This window comes from Melanaphis sacchari, unplaced genomic scaffold (assembly GCF_002803265.2).
Source record: "Melanaphis sacchari strain LSU unplaced genomic scaffold, SCAv2.0 Contig79_pilon_pilon, whole genome shotgun sequence".
NCBI classification, from domain to species: domain Eukaryota; kingdom Metazoa; phylum Arthropoda; class Insecta; order Hemiptera; family Aphididae; genus Melanaphis; species Melanaphis sacchari.
In genome coordinates this window covers 309,405-329,599 of record NW_020271559.1, presented here as the reverse complement: position 1 = coordinate 329,599, position 20,195 = coordinate 309,405, and the positions used below count along the sequence as shown (strand labels likewise).

At 27.4% G+C, this 20,195-nt stretch overlaps 3 protein-coding genes across 3 annotated transcripts; 1 reads left to right on the top strand and 2 right to left on the bottom strand.

The window, feature by feature from the left end:
* Positions 1-2,015: 2,015 nt before the first annotated feature.
* LOC112601544 (BTB/POZ domain-containing protein kctd15-like) lies at positions 2,016-13,188 on the bottom strand. The gene is made up of 5 exons (XM_025349229.1): positions 12,964-13,188; positions 6,947-7,042; positions 5,339-5,536; positions 4,369-4,574; positions 2,016-2,644 (listed from the first exon to the last, which is right to left on the bottom strand). The coding sequence occupies exons 2-5, from the start codon at positions 7,006-7,008 to the stop codon at positions 2,202-2,204; spliced, it is 909 nt and encodes a 302-aa protein (XP_025205014.1). The 5' UTR covers positions 7,009-7,042; positions 12,964-13,188; the 3' UTR covers positions 2,016-2,201.
* A 2,427-nt stretch (positions 13,189-15,615) lies between these two features.
* Positions 15,616-17,642, bottom strand: LOC112601514 (differentially expressed in FDCP 8 homolog). Its single transcript, XM_025349178.1, has 7 exons — positions 17,514-17,642; positions 17,147-17,302; positions 16,784-17,087; positions 16,534-16,716; positions 16,205-16,449; positions 15,917-16,135; positions 15,616-15,852 (listed from the first exon to the last, which is right to left on the bottom strand). The coding sequence occupies exons 2-7, from the start codon at positions 17,282-17,284 to the stop codon at positions 15,667-15,669; spliced, it is 1,275 nt and encodes a 424-aa protein (XP_025204963.1). The 5' UTR covers positions 17,285-17,302; positions 17,514-17,642; the 3' UTR covers positions 15,616-15,666.
* A 644-nt stretch (positions 17,643-18,286) lies between these two features.
* On the top strand, positions 18,287-19,047 carry LOC112601486 (zinc finger protein 81-like). The gene is made up of 3 exons (XM_025349141.1): positions 18,287-18,323; positions 18,408-18,875; positions 18,954-19,047. Exons 2-3 carry the CDS (start codon positions 18,422-18,424, stop codon positions 18,959-18,961), a joined length of 462 nt encoding a protein of 153 aa, XP_025204926.1. The 5' UTR covers positions 18,287-18,323; positions 18,408-18,421; the 3' UTR covers positions 18,962-19,047.
* Positions 19,048-20,195: the final 1,148 nt, after the last annotated feature.

Here is a 20,195-nt window from a genome sequence, read left to right as displayed (position 1 = left end):
AATTTTTTAAAACGACTATTAATAAAAATTAGAAAAAATTTAATTATTAAATTTTAGGTACCTACATACCTATAATTCCTAACTTTAAAGTTACACTTGTGTTAAGCAGCTCTTGTGTGCGACTTTAATGCACAAGTACAGTGCACAACGTCTCAGTATACTTGTATTGGTATTTATTTACAGATAAAACGCTGAAAAACACATATAAATATAATATAATATATTACACGTAAAAATGTAGCGATGAATCGGTTTCACGTATGTATGTAATGTGTATTATAGTTAACTATATAACAAATATCGCACAATTATTGACATTTTTAATTACGGCCATGTTACATTCAATTTATTGTAAATAAAATAATTTTATGATCCACCACGTAGTGTATTAGTTGCCGTTGCAAAAACGTTTGTTATATTTTTTTTAAAGTCATTAAGTACAAAATATGTATGTATTAACGCGTAAACACGAGTTTATAGTCATTTATACAATAATAATTTGCCCTTAATACGTTAACACGCAAAAAAAAAAAAAAAAACAGTGTTTTATCGAAAACCATTATAGATGTATTGAATATACGAGTATATGATATAGACAACGAGTGACCTCGCTTAGGCCCGGAGGGGTTTATAAACTACTTCAGGCGTTGCAGTGAAAGAAATAAGAATCACACGGGAAAAATAGTTCAGTCCTCGATGACGTCGTATACAGTAATACATACTCGTATAGTCATATTTAATATAACTAAGTACCTTTACACACCCTAAAACAAAACAAAATTGTTAGACGAAATTTAAAATACGTACTATCATCGCTTTTTATCTATATAGTGGAAAAAATATTATTTACGCGATATACATAAGTCAGAGTTTGACAACGTATTTACAAAACTAACGATTTTTATTTTTATTTATTTATTTTTTACTCTAATCGATTCAAAACAACTTTGAAAACCGTTGAATGATTAGCGATACAGGTTATGTATTAATAATATATACGAGTACAGTCGTATAGATCCATCAGTAGAAGATTTATATACTCTCACATTGAATGTGTACAATGTGATGTTTATTCTATTTAAAAACAGCAAAATATCAGGTTTATTCAGATTATAAACCAGCTAGTATGAAAGAGGATAGCCGACCACTAAGTAGTGACTTCATGTTGTGTTTTTTTTATTCCTCCCTCGCCTTAAATATTGGTTTATAAAGAGGGTGGTGAAAACACGAATAAAAAATATGTATAAAGTAAATGTGCTGTACGATAACTTCAGATATGAATAAGGCTATGCAAATATGTTATTTTTTTCGTTTGATAAATTAACCTACAATGCATTAGTAAACAAATCATTTATTTGAATATAGTCTGTCTGAAGATTAAAGAAAAACTAGTAGCTAAGATTAAAATGAAATGACACTTATAAAGCTTTTTTTGATTTCTAAATAGTTTTCATGAAATTTAAATCCAGAATCATATATATATATATTTATAAAAATAATAATGATAAATAATTTGCACACATTTATATACCATTAAATTAATATATTTTAAGTATAATTTATTTATTTTTACTAAGCAAACGAAACAAATATCTATATTTACTAAACATTTAACGGATATTATTGCGTACGTAGGTTTCGGAAAACTCTGCAGTATTATTTAGTTCATGTTTTAGAATACGCTTTTGAATTTATTCGCTTTTATTGTAAATTTTAAGGTTGAAATGATTTTTAGATATAATGTATAGGAATAGTGAAAAAAGAAGGAAGGAAGTATAAACCGTACAATATGACACAGTGACCAAGTTTTAATTTCTTAACTGATTTCATTGTAAATAACTACTGCTATTGTATGTGTAATATGTGAAGTTATTGTTTGTTTATTGCAAAATTATTCACATCCAACAAAATATAATAAGTCATCTATAATTTTATACAAAACGGGCATAATATATATTATTATAAAATAGCCAAAGTAAAGTTATTTTCAACATATAAACCAGCCTTAAAAAAAATTTAATATCATCTAAAATTATACAACTAATTTCGTCAATATATTATACATGTATTATCATATTATAAAAACGTACACTTTTCAGGTAACGCGTGAAAATATATTGGTGAGTATAATATATATATATCTATAAATTATGATTTGATGTTGTCATTTTACCCAACGTGGTCTGTCCGATGAGTGTTAGTCAATTGGACATTTTTCGAATGAACAGGTATTCGGAAAACTGTTGGCCGTGTACACCGCCACCTGTGCTTGCAGCCACCGTGAAACCGGCGTTCAGCAACCGAGTGATGGCCTGCACGCTGTTGAGCTTACAGTATCCGTTTAACGGGAACCGGACCAGGTGTCTGGAGTCCACGGGCGTCCAAGACACGGCCGGACGTCCGGCCGAGGGTTCCAGTGCCGAGTGTCCCGTTTCCGGAAACACCTCGTCCAAAACCGCGTGGTCACCAGACAACATCACCCGCTCCCCGAGGTCCGGGCTCACGTGAACGGACACGCACTCGTACTGGTCTTTCGTGCCGGAAAGGCTACTGTTGGACCGGCTTGGGCCGTTGGAATCCCAACCGTTCGTCCGGTTACATTTCATCCGATCTCGTTTCAAGTTTTCTAACTGTTTACACATGGCTGGAACAATAAACCAATTTCACTGATTATATACACAATAAATATACGATCAACATTATTTTTCTGTTAATATACATTACATATAATATTATCAAGTTTAAATACTGTATTATACTGCAGAGTGCAGGTTAATTAACTTCATTTAACTATTCATATAAATAATAGAGGGGTAGGTAAGTATACCTCATAATCTCGGAATTTACTATTTGCATGTTTATTTATATATGTGTACATTATACACTGTTTATCATTGTTTATATGAAAACGCATGGCGATACGTCATGTGATTACTCATAATATTTTTTAACCTTAATTCTATTAACGATGAATACCTATATATACATTTAATTAAATTTAATATTTATTTTTATTTTTAAATAGATATATAATATGTTTATTTTCTTTGTTCAATAAATAACTCTGCGTGAGGGATCGAACTGGTTAACACTTAACTTGCATAGGGTTAAAATTAATAAATTCTTATACTTTTTTTTTAACTACCTACTAAATTGTACAATGTAATATTGAAATAATTCTCTTTGAATTATCTAAACTCGAATATAAATGCAATTTAATGTTATACTGTTGTCACGTAACATTTATTTGTTCAAAAATGCTCAACATCATTCAATTGCCTCCGGAAAAAGACCAAAATCGTGAATCATGATCAATTGTTATTACACAATATTTTAATTTATCTAATGATTTCTATATTTCAAGCCCATATTTCACGAATTACGAATGTTATGAATATAATAATGATGATGGGACAAAAACGGATGTAAAAGATTTAGTATGATTGCTCGAAAGTGAGACAAGTATCACGTACCCGGGGCCGTATAAAAGACTGCAGCCACACAATACCTTTCGACTAGACCAGAAATTTACATTCTTAACCTTGTCCTCAGACAACAGCGTGTAGGTATTATTGGTATAATAGCATCTCACTTAAATACACAATGAACTGACTATTTATATGCCCAATTATCTCATTAAATACAAAAAAAAACCATGTTTTATTAAGAATTCAAATACTACGCGACATACTTTTTAGGACTTTAATTAGTTTTATAATATAAGGTGTTTCATAAAGTGCGAATTTTCAAACATGAAATAAATCAGTCAGAATAAAAAATAAATTTAAAATTTTTATTTTATTACACTCAAAGTACATTTTTATTTAATGTTTAAAAATTATATCCACCATATGCCATCTCCACTATCTCTGCGGGCCATTATTTCCAGGATTCATATTCACACTCACTGTAATGTTGAGTTGTATACGAATTGTACGGTTTGAACCTGAACTTTTTTATGTTTCATCTGAACCAGTTTGTTCAAGTTTCCGTAATAACCTCAGAAATTTGGATGCAGTAAGAGCTTTACACGTCCAAAAGTCGTGCGGAGTTTACGAACAGTCACAGCTGAGCACTCGCCGTTTTTGTAATGGGTTTTCAGTATGAGTATACGCTGATGGTTACTGAGTCGCTCCATGACAATTTTAAATTTAATAAAAACAATTACTTTTTAATCGGAGTGATAATAGATGAAAAAAATAATTAAAATATGGTTGACAACCTTCAAACAAAAAAATCCTACACATTTCAAAAATTGCACACTTTATATGAAACATCCTTTATAAATTATTAAACGAAATAATAGGCTACGACTAAATAATGTATGCTCATTATAATAGTTGATACAATTTTTGAAAATTTACTTACGAGTGATTTCAAAATATCTAGCTTCTTCTAGTAATAGGTCAATATCAGTGAAATTTTCAGGTAACGAAAGCTTCGAATTTCTCATAAAGTTGAGAATATGCCTGAACATCTTGCCATCCCTGTCGATGAAATAGTGTTGTTTAAGAGAATCTAACACTATGGGTATACTACCATTGAACAATTTCGCCAGTTTGGTATCAGGATTCCTGAAATTAAATTGAATGTAAGACTTTCGGTATAAAATATTCGAATTGTGTTCGTTGTATTATTATAATATGCACGAACCATTTACATAAAATGTATAATGAAATTTCTGTCACTATTATATTGGAAAACGTGTAATTCGATAAAAAAAAAAAATAATATTGTAATTTCCATACTTTTTAAACATAATATAATAATGACATTATCGTGTTTAAAGTATTTATACATATTACATATTATAATAAACATAAATATAAATTATAATACATATAACATAACAATACAATACATTCGTTTATTTTTTTTTTAGTTTCTTCAAGTGTGTGCTATGAGATTAAATTTCTGTATAGACATATAATAACAAGGCAATAATATTTATAGAAAAATAGTAAATCCCGTATTATATACATAGGTATATAAAATATCGAAGACTCGTAATGCACGACTTTTATGCGAGAGTGACTAGTGAAGCGTAGCGCGTTCGTGTAACGCTAAAGGCGATGGACACGGCGTGCAATGCTGAAAGGACCAATCGTTAGGTAAGCCAAAAAAAAATATATATATATAAATAAAAAGGAAACAGAACCCACTCTTCGCATCATTGATTGGTATTATTACTTATTTCCCATGTTTGCGCCGTGACCTTACGTAAATACTTATATTAATAGAGAGGTTTCATTGGGTAATTAACCCAAATTTATTTGCGTATACATGCAAATATCTATGGATAAAATGCCATACATATTACATTAAACTAACAACTAACTTGGTTAGAGTATCCAGTGAAGACGTATAAATGGTGCCGCCGACGTCTATATGTACGGGAGCTGTATATTTAGACGCGGCTGCTACACATGGTATGCCAGCAATGATTTTGTGGTTGTAACCGGTAGTCGGCACTACCGGTGTTGGTGATGGTGAATTGCTGTTATGTGATACGGTAGGAGACGTGGCCGGTGAATTACTATGAGAAATACAAATAATAATCAAATATTATTATAATGGAAAAAGGAAAAAAATCATAAACCTTTAAATAAGAAAGCAATCGGAGTTAACATTTTCAAATAATCAGTAAATATATATATATAACCAAAATATAGGCACGAATAAATCCAATCAGCCAGAAATGATTTATTTTTGAATATACAAGATATACCTATCGTATGTTATGTTTGTTATGTGTGTATATTTTAGTGAAACTTTCAAATTGAATAGCTTTATAGTATTATTTTCCATATTTGAAATATAATAACTTGTTGCTTAATATAAATTTAAATAATAGAAAAATATTATTCCTTTAACTTATATATTATTTATTGTTTTACAATGTTATTAGTGATAAATTTATTATATAAATGTAAAAAAATATAGTATATTTATATGAATATAAAGACGAAGATACTTCTTTTTTAATAAAAAGTCAAACTTAGAAAACTTTAAAATACAGATAAAAAAAAAATTACTAAAAAATTTATTAAAAAGCAAATACTCAAGATTGATAGATGTTTAAAATCACAAATTAAAATTACAAGTTTATTATTAGTTTATTTGTCTAGCAATTCAATATTTTAACACTTAAAAAATACTTTCAATAATGGAAAAATATATTTAAGTACAATATAGAATATATAGATACATTTGTACCCAATATATATATTTATTATTGTACGCTATATATTATGTACCTACTTTAGATTAGTTATAAATATGTATTATTTCTGAGTAAAAAAAACAACCAATTGATGAATAATGATTATTTATTGAATATTTTCAATAGTGTAATTGATATCAATGGTTAAGATTAAGGGTTGAAACTTTACTATTAACTTTGCGTATTACTTGTCATATATTAAAAACCAAATCAAATGTTTTATTAATGACGTTATATTTTAATACTTCAATGTTTAAGATTGAATATTGTAAAAAAAATAGTTTCGTTATTGTTAAACAGGAATTGAAAAATTAACGTTATAAGGTGTCTACATAAAAATATTATATAGGTACTCAGAATAAATTATAAAAGACACCTAAAACTTCTAATCATGCAAATTATTTAAATTACTTAGTCATCTATGTGGTATTTTATTTTTATTTTTAAGCTTATTCTAATGTTTATAGATGGTTTGTTTTATTTTATATAAGTAGGTGTTCAATATATGTAAATGTGTATGTGTATTATCTATATTGAATATTGACCGACAAGCAATACGATATCACCACAAATATAAATGAGTATTAATACACAGCAAAAGTAAATTCAACTAAAAATCTCGTCATCGTGTTGGAATTAATTATAGAAACGTACGTACATTGTACTTATATTTTCCAATACATATTTACTATGAACATAATATTATTCTAAACAGGTACGCACCTGATTTTGATTTGTGTACTTGTATATAAGGATCTGGATGAAGTGAGATCTTTAGGCTCCATTCCGTCCACATCTCGAACCACTTCACACTTTCGTCTAAAATCAAAAAATAAAAATAATAACTCTTTTACTGTCAGTGAGTATAATTTGAAAAATAAATAAATCTTATAAAACATACAGTATATTATATTAGTATTACTATGAGAATTATGTTTAGTTAATAAAATCGAAAACAGAAAACCAAAACTCGAAATTAATTCTGGTAAGAACAAAATTAACGTTGTTTATATTATTTTGATTTGATTTTTGTGTGTGATATTAAAATTATTATACTAAACAATTTAATTTTAATCATATAAAAAATATCTTTATGTGGGGGTATCACAGTCGGGTAAATTGATTACAATTTATTTCAAAACGACATTATGAGTAAGTATTCACCCACTAGTTTAAAGTCAGCTGGATCATTGTTGTTTATTATTGTATAGTGTTTAAATTCTCTATTTGAATTTAGCCAACTGCTGCTTATCGTATTATACAGCTTATGTATCTATAGTGGGTCGACAATTTCGTGGGCGTTGTACACGATACTGAAGATGATTCTGGTTTGATCACAAAAAAATCGTTCACAATACGACGAAAAAGGTGGAAAATTGTAGAATAGTTATAAACTGTATAGTATACAAACACATAAAACATATTATACATGGAACGTGTATACTATACACACGCGCTGTGACCACGCCTAAGGTGTAACTGAAAACGATAATCCAATTGTCCGCATGTTGTATGAAATAAATAATATAAAAATGTCATTTGGGCGAGTGAGCAACATGCACTTATTATGAATACCTATATATAGTTTATAATGTATAGATGATTATCTCGCTCAGACATCGTAGATTAATTTAGCGGTAACACTGGACTGTATAATTTTGTCAAACCATATTTGTATATACTGGATATGTGTAATGCGTTTAAAACTGTAATTTATGATTTTGTGTTGACATTGTCAAATAAACACTACAGGTGCACTGAACAATACACAATTTCCAACGATCGAAGATAAAATATAAAGTGCGATGCTTTCTTGTACACCATATATCACTTTGTATTCAATTCACATATATTTTATACGTAATATATATGTCAACGTGTGTACATACACAATGCTCATAATATACTTTTAAAGAAAGTACACGAGTACATAGAGATGCATATTATAATATGTTAATGATTTTTGTTTGTATTTTGTCATTGGTATTAGTCACCAATAATTTTGGTAAAGTATTCTAAATGTGGCCAAACCAGTATATTCATTACAAAAGAAATCGTTTTGTGAAAACACTGTGAGAGAAAATGCGACATCTTGATATTCCAGAACGAAGTAAAAATAAGGCACCTGTCTATGGTCTGTGAAAGCGTCATAATAAAGGTCAATGATATTTGTTTCGCTTCTTCATATTATCCGGACCTACCTGTTGATGATGATACCAGTTGTACCGGACGGAAGGCACGTGACATTAAACATAATAAAAAAAATAAATAAAACGCGACCATGCCAAAACCAACTTTTTTCTCTCCATTTTTACACCGCATAGAAACGGAGAGATTAATACATAAACTAGTGCCATTAGTAAAGTGGTTCCGTTTATATGTTATATAACCAAAAATCTATAAGAAAATGTCATATATTATACTCTCAAGTCTTAATAGTATCTAAAGGTTAAATTATATTGTAAATTGAACAATAAATATTCTACTACTTCTAAAATTAAGTTTGTGTTCAATAAGTCGTTCACAAAAATAAAATCAATTTAAGTAATTAAGCAGGGAATAATATTTTATTAAGATCTAATAACTATAAAATACTATAGTTTACTGTTTACTTGTATAAATGTTTGTTAATAATAGTATACATTATCAAATTTAATTGGTAAATTTGTGTTCAAGAATATTTACAACTAAAAGTGTAGCCAGTGTAGGTAATAGAGTATTTAAGTTACCGTAACAAAAACATATTTTGAATTTAAAATCCTAATATATATTATTGTTTTACTTTTATTATACCTTATGTTGGGATTAAATAAAATTATACCTTCTACATTGAATATTTGATATCATTCTAATATATTATACGTTATATATTGATTTTAAAATTATTATATCACTTAAATTTTTAAAATTTAAAACTAAATATTTTATCGTTTTTGTTCTTGTTTTATAGTTTCATCGAATATATTTAACATAATACATCCGAAAATTGGATACATGCTCTTGCAGCAAATTTTACAGTTATAGCTTGGACATTGATATTTTGCAAGCAGTTACACATATAAAAATTTTACTATAAAAAGTTCAAGTAGTTTCGTTTCGTATTATGTTGTAGTAGGTACAAATGTGTTAAAATAAATATAGTAAATTATTAGTTTATCAAGTTATATGACCTCATATTTCTATAATTATAAAAAAATAAGTTTAGGTTTGCATGCTATATTGCTAGGAATCCTGAGGATATCATACTGAGGATATTTTTCGAGTAAATAAGTTTTGTTATGATATTATAGATATATTTACATTATAATGATTTAACTATATTTTTTCGCTCTCTTAAAACAATTACATTTCATGTGATATCTGTAATGAAATTTTGACGTATATTATCAATCTACTTGATACTGAAATCAAAATCAAATTACAACTGCTGCATACTAGACATTATACTCGTTTACGAGTGTAAAGGTCGAAAATATAACACATATAATCGTCCACAGTCAAGTTAATTTCTCGTAATTAGTTTTGTGTTTAATTCTTCACTTATTTTTATTAAAACGTCTACAGACCTCATTTAGACCGCATCTAGATAATGTATCTGTGTGTATTATATGTATAATATACCTACCTAATATAATTTCGAGAGTATAAGATAATAATAACAAATTGACAGCAACAACGACAATAATAGTAATAATAATATTTCATTGGTTTAACGCCTCAGTCCGTCGTAATATCAGCTATGAATGTTGATGTATATAAATTAATATTATGCATAATAAGATCAACGGCGATAATACAATATCTATATACATTAAACCTGTGTATAACGTAAACAGTGTGAACGCGCGGCGTGTATGTGACTTATGTCGGACGATCTCGCGCGCTCGACGACGACGACGATGACGACGATGGCGACGGGGCTCGTGGGAACGATCCCGCCGGGGTGGTGTACCGTATATACATATTATGTATAATATTAATATAATGATAATAATACGAAAAACACGTGGGAAACGAATATACGCGGGCCGTGATCACTCCGGGCGTACGGCACGAGTACCCACCGCCGCACAATATTATGTTGGTATATGCATAGAAGAGCACCGCGTGTACCTATACCGATACACAAGTAATTGTAGATATATATATATATACAGACAAATATATTATTTAGTTGAGATAGATATTACACACACACGTACATACTGGCGCGGGTATATACCTATATGGTTGTATAAATATATGCATTTACGTATAGGTACACACATAGAAACAGACGCAAACACTCACATATACACGTAGGTCCGGTCATCCCTGCCCGGGGGGAAACGGCCGTGCATCAGTGTGTATAGCAGCGAGCGGAGATCGGGGGTCGGTTGTCGTTGGCGTGGTTGAGGCAATGGGGGGGGGGGGGGGGGGGCGGGGGGTGGAGGCGAGCATGGGGACGTGGGGGGGGGGCACCGGAGCGCGCGGTCGGCCTCGGGCACCAGCACGATTGTCGCCCGGGGTCGCGTACGACCTCATGTCACGGCACATCAAACGCGCACAAAAACATAAAATAAAAACCGTACACCTCCGGGCGATATTCCGAGGGAAAAAATATAAAAATAATAAACATGTGCACGTAATGATTTTCGCCTCCAGTGTGTATATATACGACCGCGCGCGCGCACGCACACGCGTATAAATACATACTCTCTCACACATACACACTCACGTTTATGAACGCATATTATTGATATGTATTTACTACTTATGATGATGGTGATGATGATGCATATATACACACGAGCCATCAGTACTGGGTACTCTAACACTCGCACGCGGGAAACAGGCGCAAGTCCGCGAGACCGTTCGATTGGTTTACTTTTTACGATTTTATTTTTGTTGTTTACCTGGATAGATAATACGCCTAATATATGTAAATCGTATTATTTTTATTTCGCCAATGACCGAAATCCTTTCCATGCGGTCGTTATATTATATTCTTCCAATACAACGACACTATATAAACATATTATACAATATTCTTCTCCCTCATTAGGTATCTAATTATATATGTAAAATAAATATACCATCTACACACATATATGTGTGTGTGTGACTGATATATACTTTGATAATTTTACAAATTTTTCTATTATACCTACCCGCTAATGCATGACATTATGCGATTATTAATATGTATAAGTATGCGCGCGCGCACATACATTATAATATTATCATATATGTGTGGGTGGACTCACGGCGCCTTCGATGAATCATGTATTAATAATAAATGGGTAATACATCATATTATTATGCATGTAGGTTTACACACCGGCGATTACGATGATGGACACGCCATGCACGCAATACCGACCGATGGCAGTGTTCACTTGATGTCCCATTATTTTAGTTTCCGTACAAAACGATATTGCCAGCTAAGTATTACAAATAGACATAATTTTAAACTCGCAAGTGTATACCTTATTATTTTTTTAAAGAGCGGTAATAACGATTTTACTTTTACCTAAGCATAGAACCTGACGAATAGATATAAACTATAAAAGATAAAACTAGAGAAATCTGCATTATTTTAGTAACAGCCCAAGAAATCTTTTAAACAATTGAACGTTAAGAATTTAAAATAGAATTCATGAAAAGTATTTGTTATAATAAATGATAAGAAAAACAAATTATTTTTCAAACTAAATTTTTTGAATAAGTATTTCAGTCAATTAATACACTGTTACAGAGATTCTGAGAATTGGGATATTGTATTCATCAATCAAACAGTTATACAATAGGTATCCGAATTTCTTATTAATTTTTTTTTTTAATTATCGAGTAAGAAATTAAACATTTAAATATAATAACTGTTTAAAAATAGATATCATGCATGTAACATAATCACATAAACAACAATCAATGTTAAAATATAAAATCCTCAATTTTTGTTTATTATATTGGTATATTTTGTAAAATACCGAATAAAATTTAAGATATTAACCATAGTATATGAATACCATAATCCGTTATTAGTTGCACATATTTTCATATTTTAACTAATTAATGTAAATTATAATTAAAAAATAAATACATTTTGCAACCATTCTTGTTTGAATAATAACAGTCTTCAACAAAGCCCAGGGGCGCAATTTTAATTAAAAAAATAGGGGGCTTCGGTACCCTCAGTTTTTTCTGTTTTATGAACAAAGATTACACAATTGATAACTACATGTTTAACATCATGATTTAATACCTGCTATTAATATGTTAATTTATAAATATGAAATAAGAACTTACTAGCCAAAAATTATATAAATTATTAAGAAGCATATTTCAAAATTGGGAAAATAATGAAGGTCACCAATGCATTCCTCCCCTTTAAAAAAAAATTATGCTTATCTGCTATAATAAAATATAAAATGTACCTATTCTTAGTATACCATTAAAATTTCAATATAAAAAAAATAAAACTACAAATTAAGGTGTGTTTAATGTTATACTGTCATTATTGTACAATATTTTAGATTTAAAATTTAAAATAATAGCCATAATTCATATAATATATTATATTAATTAAAATATTCTTTATACTTGTCGTTATACCTACAATATATTATAACTTAACATTTATTTATTAAAAAACTAGCACTATTCTTAAAACTAGATTTTTACTTGAGAACTTGAATGCCTGATATAATTATTGAAGTTTAAATAATAAATAAGGCTGTAATTGTACAATTATTAGTTACCTTTTAATAATCGGGCCGGACTCCAGGGTGACTTCTTTTAAACACAAAAAATAAAATGTGAAATTTCAGGACTAAAAATATTAATGGATTATGTATTTTTACACAAACACATTTCCAACTAAAACGTTCAAACGGTTAATTCGAGAATAATATTGTTAGTGACTCGGTCACACACACCACTCGTAATGTAGTTATCTCGAGTACTGAAGACTGAACCATTGAACAGCACTACAACAGCAAAGCACGTTCAGATTACAGAAGACCGCCACGGCAATCAAGAACCGCGCTATCTGGTGTTTCCAGCGTAACTACTGAACAAGCTACAAAATATGAAATTTACGACATGTTGTACTATATTGTATTACTAAATAAATATTTAGGAATTTTATAAATTATTCTTTATTTTACTTAATGCCATGTAATACTTTATATTAAGAGGACGCTACACGGATATTTGTTGTCTCTGTTTTACAAGAGCGTAACATAACAAATTTACATTCAGTAGATTAAGTTTAACTTCGTTAGTTTAAAAATTAGGGTGAATCGACCTATAATGAAACTTGATGGTAAGAACATTTTCTGTGTTTGTATGTGGGTTTTTTACGATAGTTCGGTTTTTTAGTGAGTTTTATGAATGCAAAATATAGTAAATTAAAAATGCTTATAATTTACTTAAAAATTTGAATTATCGTAAAAACCAACAAACTAACAAAGCTAAACCAAATCTACTGAACGTAAATTTGCTATGTTAAGCACTTGTAAGACAGAAACAACAAATGTCTGTGTAGTGTCCTGTTGCGGTTCTGATTTAGGGGTAATGGGGGTACGAATTGCGGAATAAAAATCCCCGTTCCCAAAAAAATCACTAAAATGCAATAATAGTAATAATAGTATATTATTTACAAATCAAATCCATAAAAAAAAAGAACAAACTCATACATTCTTGTATAACAAATAAAAAATATACAAGTAGCAGAGTAGGGCGTAATTCAAATAAAATTGTGTTTAAATGATTATTCAAATAATATTTTACTCGAATAAAAAATAATTTAAATAATTTTTTAATACAATTATTTGAATAATTACTAGTTAATAGTTATTTTATTTGATTGAAGATTAAATATATCATAAATAATAATTTTAAACAAACAATTATTAAAAACAATATTTGACTAATAATTTTGTATTTTAAGTCACATAACTATAAATATTATCTTATTCTGAATAAATTCAAAAATATTATACGCAAAGCATATCTATATAGAACTACATAATGGAGAAAATATAATATACATTTTAATATTACTTTAATAATTTCGTTATGGATAATTACGACAATAATAAATAGTTGTAAATAATAAAAACAAAAATTAAAATTAATAACTATAAATTAGATTTAAATATAACCCTTTCTTCAAACATGTTATCTGATAGTTGATTGCATTTCATTATAATTAATATAAAATATAAATTATACTATAATATATTAGTATTAGAATTATGTTTGAAAATTAATCAAATAATTTTAATTGAAAATTATATAAATTGTTTTTTTATATATATATATACTATCAAAGGTACCTTCACACTGCCATCGTACACATCAATGACATTTGAAGTTCTTAAAATATTATTAAAATACTAGAAAACGAAATATCTGATTTCGGAGATTTGTATTCAGTTTACCAGAGAGTGCTATATGGTTTATATGGTCATACATCTCTCTTCAAAGATAACTTGAACTTATTATTCTTATGATCTTATCGATACTATATGATTTAACAACTACCTACTTCAGTTCCAAATTTCAAGTTCCTACCAAAGACATATTTATAATTAAATAAAGACATTTTTATTAGTTCTTCCTGTGTCTTGTCCAATATTAAGAAACATTTCATTATTTGTATTCTATAATAGGTTTTAACCATGATACATGGATATAAATAAGTTGATTATAGTGTACCTAGTTTTGACTATGTCATCCATAGACAAATAAATGTATATAAATATCGACAGTATTATTGTATACATAATTAAATGGTTATATACTTATATCTATGTATATGAGTAATACGATCTCTTACTATTTGTCTCCAATTTAATCATCTCTAAATTTCATTAGTCAACTAAATTTCCTGTTTTGTAATCTTTAACACAGTAAAAGTTTATTTTATTTTCAAATCTAGTTTTCTTAAAAAAAAAATTGCAATACAGTGATTTCTAGTATTTATATCTTGTTCAGATTTTTCAATATTATTTAAAAATACTTATCACTATCTTCACAAATACAATAACTTTATTATATTTAACTTAAAGATAAGTAAATGTTTTTATTGTTGTTATAGTTAAGGAAATTCACTCAAAAGTAATAATCGTGTTTTTAAATAATATTCAAAATATATTATAATATCATTGTTAATATAATTATTTTATCCTTATCTAAATTTTAATCCTAATATATAATATGTTAAACATCAACAGAATAATAATAAAATTGAATTTATAATGAAAAATATCACAGTAATTAACCCTTCTATAGATACATTTTAATTATTAATATTATTTTTAAAGGCAGTTATTGCTATAAAACAATAATTAATTAAATATTTTTACTTAATACAAAATATTTTAAATTTTTGAGTAAATAAAAAATATTACAATAGATTAATATAAAATGTTTTCAATACTTTTGAAAATATTTAATTATACTTCTTGAAGTTTAGACCGTTCTTTAATTCTTTTGCATTTAGGACAGAAATCTCTATTTTTCCAACATTGATAGTGATAAACATTATCACATTTATCACAGCCATGGGCGTCTTCATCGAATGGAAATATTATTGAGTCCTTTTGACAAAGCTCACAAATATATCCTTGATTTTTACAAATCTAAAAATAATAATACATATTCAAAATATTATTTATGGCAGTTTTATTATAAAAATGAACTAACTTCGCATTCATATCGAATATGTTTTTCACAAATGTCATTTACTTTCTGTAAATCTTCTAAAAAAAGTCCTGATTTTATTTCAACCATATCTTTCATACTATACAAAATACTATCATATAGTAATTCATGACATCTTGAGGATACATTTTTTAATTGTGCATTCCAAACTTTGCATAAAACCAAGTATTTTTTCATTTTTATTAAACTATTTTTAATATTCTGTAAAAATCCAAGATTAATAACTTGTTTGATAACAACTTGTAACAAAAAGGAAACTTAGTTTCTTACTTTGATTTGATTGAGTGACTCTAAATATGTAAAGAGTTTAGGGTTGTGTTTTTCCAAATTATACATTTTTGATTTAAAATTATAATTAAGTAGTTGAAAAGATGCCTGGCTTACACATTTTTTCTCAAATTGCCAATTACATAGAACACGTGCTGGTATTAAAGCAGTATTATTCCAATGATGTAAAGGACAGTAAAATTTTCCATCATAATCACATAAGCGAGCTTCTAATGAAAGAGTATCTTCTAAAGAAAAAAATTATTTAATTAATATAATAAGTTTTGTTATTATGCAAATTGTATACTTAAAATATTATTATTTTATTTTACCAGGTGACATTTTGGAATTACGAATACGAATATATGATTGGCATTCAGCACATTTGTAATCTTGAGATAACAATCCATTAGATGGAGTGATAGTTAAAATCATAGAATGTTCACTAGCAAAAACTGCAGTACAAACCCTTTTAATTTTATTTAAACAAAAAATATGACTACAGTATCCACAATCTACAATAACATAATAATTTAATTGTTAGATATTTTGTTTAATGAATAAAAATAATAATTATTTTACCTGAACATTCATACAACTGATGCATGTATTTCCAAATAGTTTTTGTACATACATCACAGATTTTATTTTCTAACAAATTTGGCTTCCATATAAAAGATAAATGATGGCCAAAAATCACTTTGGCTTGATTTAACTGATCTTTGTTTTCTAAAGCCTTTATTTCTATTGTCATTTCTAATTTGAATCTTAACTCTACTAGTCTTCTGACCAATCGCATACGTTCTTGACTACACTCTTTAGTAGTTCTTATCAATTGATTGCATTTTTCAATTTCTTTTTTCAATTTATCCTCATTTAAATCATTCTAAAAAGTGATAGCAAATAAATATTTGAACTGAAATAGGATATTTACTATTTATCTACTTCATTTATTGTTAAAAAGTTATCAGATTTAGATGTTGAACTTTCAGATGACACTGAATCAGATGATATTGATGATTGAGAAATTACTGAATCATTCATTTCAACATTAAATAAAAAATCCTTGGGTAATGAACTCATAGAAAAGTTACTATGCACCTGAAATCATAATAATTTTTGGTATAAATTATTTAATTAACTATAGACATTATATTAATCTTATTCTCATATTTCGTAATTAAATAATAATCATAATATTTTTAATATAAAATTAAAATATATAATGATAAATTAATACCATAAAATTATACAAGATATAGTACATTATTATTAATTTATAAGTTTTATTGTAACACATTCATTTACGTACCAGGTTTATTTAAAATGTCTAAAATACATCGAATTATTTACTACTATTTAGTAAAACGTAAAAAAATAATTTGTTTGATATGTTATAAAATAACTTAAAAAAAAAAAAAAACACCATCTACTGAAGACTTCCTCTATGGACTATGACTAATCATGAACATTCCCTAATCACTATATTATAGTGTATGTGGTATTATGGTAGTCGAGCTATGATAACAGAAATACGTTTTATCATTGAATCACATATTTCTGATAAGAATAAATAATATATTATTAATTATCAACAAGAATAAAGATACAATTAATATGTATATTGTATAAGTATTTACTATCTTAGTACCTATATCTCAAATTAATCATATTTATTATAATTTTATTTAAGAATTTGTGATTTTTGTAATCTAATCTATTATGGTCGAGGATAACTTTACTGGTCGATTATATTGAATTATTATGATAACAATTAACAACATAATATTTGTAATAATGGCATTAATAGTATAAATTATACCTATCCTATAAATAAATCCATGACCATTAAGCAATTAGTAATAACCATAATAAATAATGAATATTAAATAATTCAATAATAATTAATAACATCTTTTCTAACAATAATTAAAATTGTTATTCGTGTAATGGTTGTTTAAATCGTATTTTTTTAACGCTATAAATTCATTACTAGCAAGATACAGATACTAAGTAAGTAGCTTTAATAGTTCAGTTATTAATTATAGTTCTTTTATTCAAGAAACAAGCGTTATTTTTATATTCCTGCAATTCTATATACTGATTAATTGATAATTTGAAGGTAATATTATCATATTTATTACATTTAAATAATATTTTTGTACTTATTTCAATAGTAAAAATATAATATTTTGTTCTTATACAGATTGTACTGTTAATATGTCTTCTGAAAACTGCAAAAAATTTGAATGCAATGAGTGTATGAAAAAATTCTCGAAAAAGAATAATTTAAATGATCATATTTTAGCAAAACATTCCAACTCAAAAAAATATGTTTGCTCAGTTTGTAAGAAACCATTTTCCTACAAACAATCATTCAACAGGCATATGAATGTTCATAAAATAGCAACTTCTGTTTACTCGTGTTCGGAATGTGGCTATAGTTCTCAGTTAAAATTCATGTTGACACGGCATATTCAAAGTGTCCATCTAAATAAAAACAACAGTCTTTTAAAAGTATCTTGTGTGTTTTGCAATCACCATTGCTCCAAAAGTAATTTATCTGCACATTATATGGTCTGTCATCCAACAGAAGTTGTTAGTGAACAATTAAAGTTTGATAGTTTAGATGAATTTTATGCGTGGAAGTATGAAGTTGAAGATCAAGATATTAGTAGGTAAATAATAGTATTTTAATTTAAACATTTAAAGTAATGTTATGATAAGGTTTAATTATATTATTATGTTTTAGATTTGTAAAAGCTCGAACAACCTATGTTGGTACATCTGGTTCAAAACACTTATTTTTTAAATGCCATCGTGATGGAAAATATAAGCCTAAAGGCAATAACATTAGAAAATTAAAAGCACTAGGTACCAATAAAATTGGTTCCTATTGTCCAGCTAGAATGGATGTCAGGGTTGAAGGCAATGAAGTTAGTGTACTTTATATTAAAACACATATTGGGCATGATTTAGAACCAAAACGTTTGACTCTAGCCAAAACTGAGAAAGACTTCCTAGCAGAACAATTAACAATGCCTAATACTAATTACAATGATATTTTAAATGTTGTTAAAACCTTAAATTCAACAAGTCGTTTGCATCATTTAACAAGAAAAGATTTAGTTACAATTAATAGTTCTATAAAAGAGACGGCAAAAAAAAATAATACCATGATTAAAACTAATGATAATCTAGTTGATACAGTAGAAATTAATAATGTTATTGATGGTGATTTAGTAGATTTATTTAATGATCAAAATAACAAAAAGTCACCATTAGTCTTAAATTCAGATAATGGTTGTGTGGGATCTAATAAACAAGATATTGTCGATGTAAATAATACACTTTTGACTTCAGATCATTTAAACATAAAAAATAGTTACACAAATAAAATTCAACCTTTATATGAAATAAATGTTGAACAACAAATGATTGAGTCAAATGAACAAATACCAGTTTTAGAGTTTAATCATGAAGTAAGTAAATATTAACTAAGTCTTATGTTAAAATGCTTATATTAGTCTTGATAAACAAAAATTTAATAAAACAGCAAACAATTCAAATAATTTTTTTAATATTTTTAAATTTTAAATGAAAATTTATCCTATTGGTTTTGTTCTATTGTTGAATAGAATTAGATTGTTGAATATTGATTTTTTTCAATTTTATTCTCTTATATATATATATGCACAAATTTTAATATATTTAATTTGGTTTCATTAAGATATTCAGTTTGTATAATTTTATTAGAATTAGTATTCAAGCTGAATGTAATTATGGCCAATGTAAATTAACCCAATGGTATGATGTTTTATTAATGATCTTGATACTTGACTAAAATGTTTAGATTGGAATTAAGATATGATTAAAGAAATAAATGTTTCAATTACGACATAATTTTTTTTAGATATTGGAAGATAATCAAGTTATAGACTACCAACAACAATTGACAAATATTGAAAATGAGAGATTAAGTTTAATGGAAAAA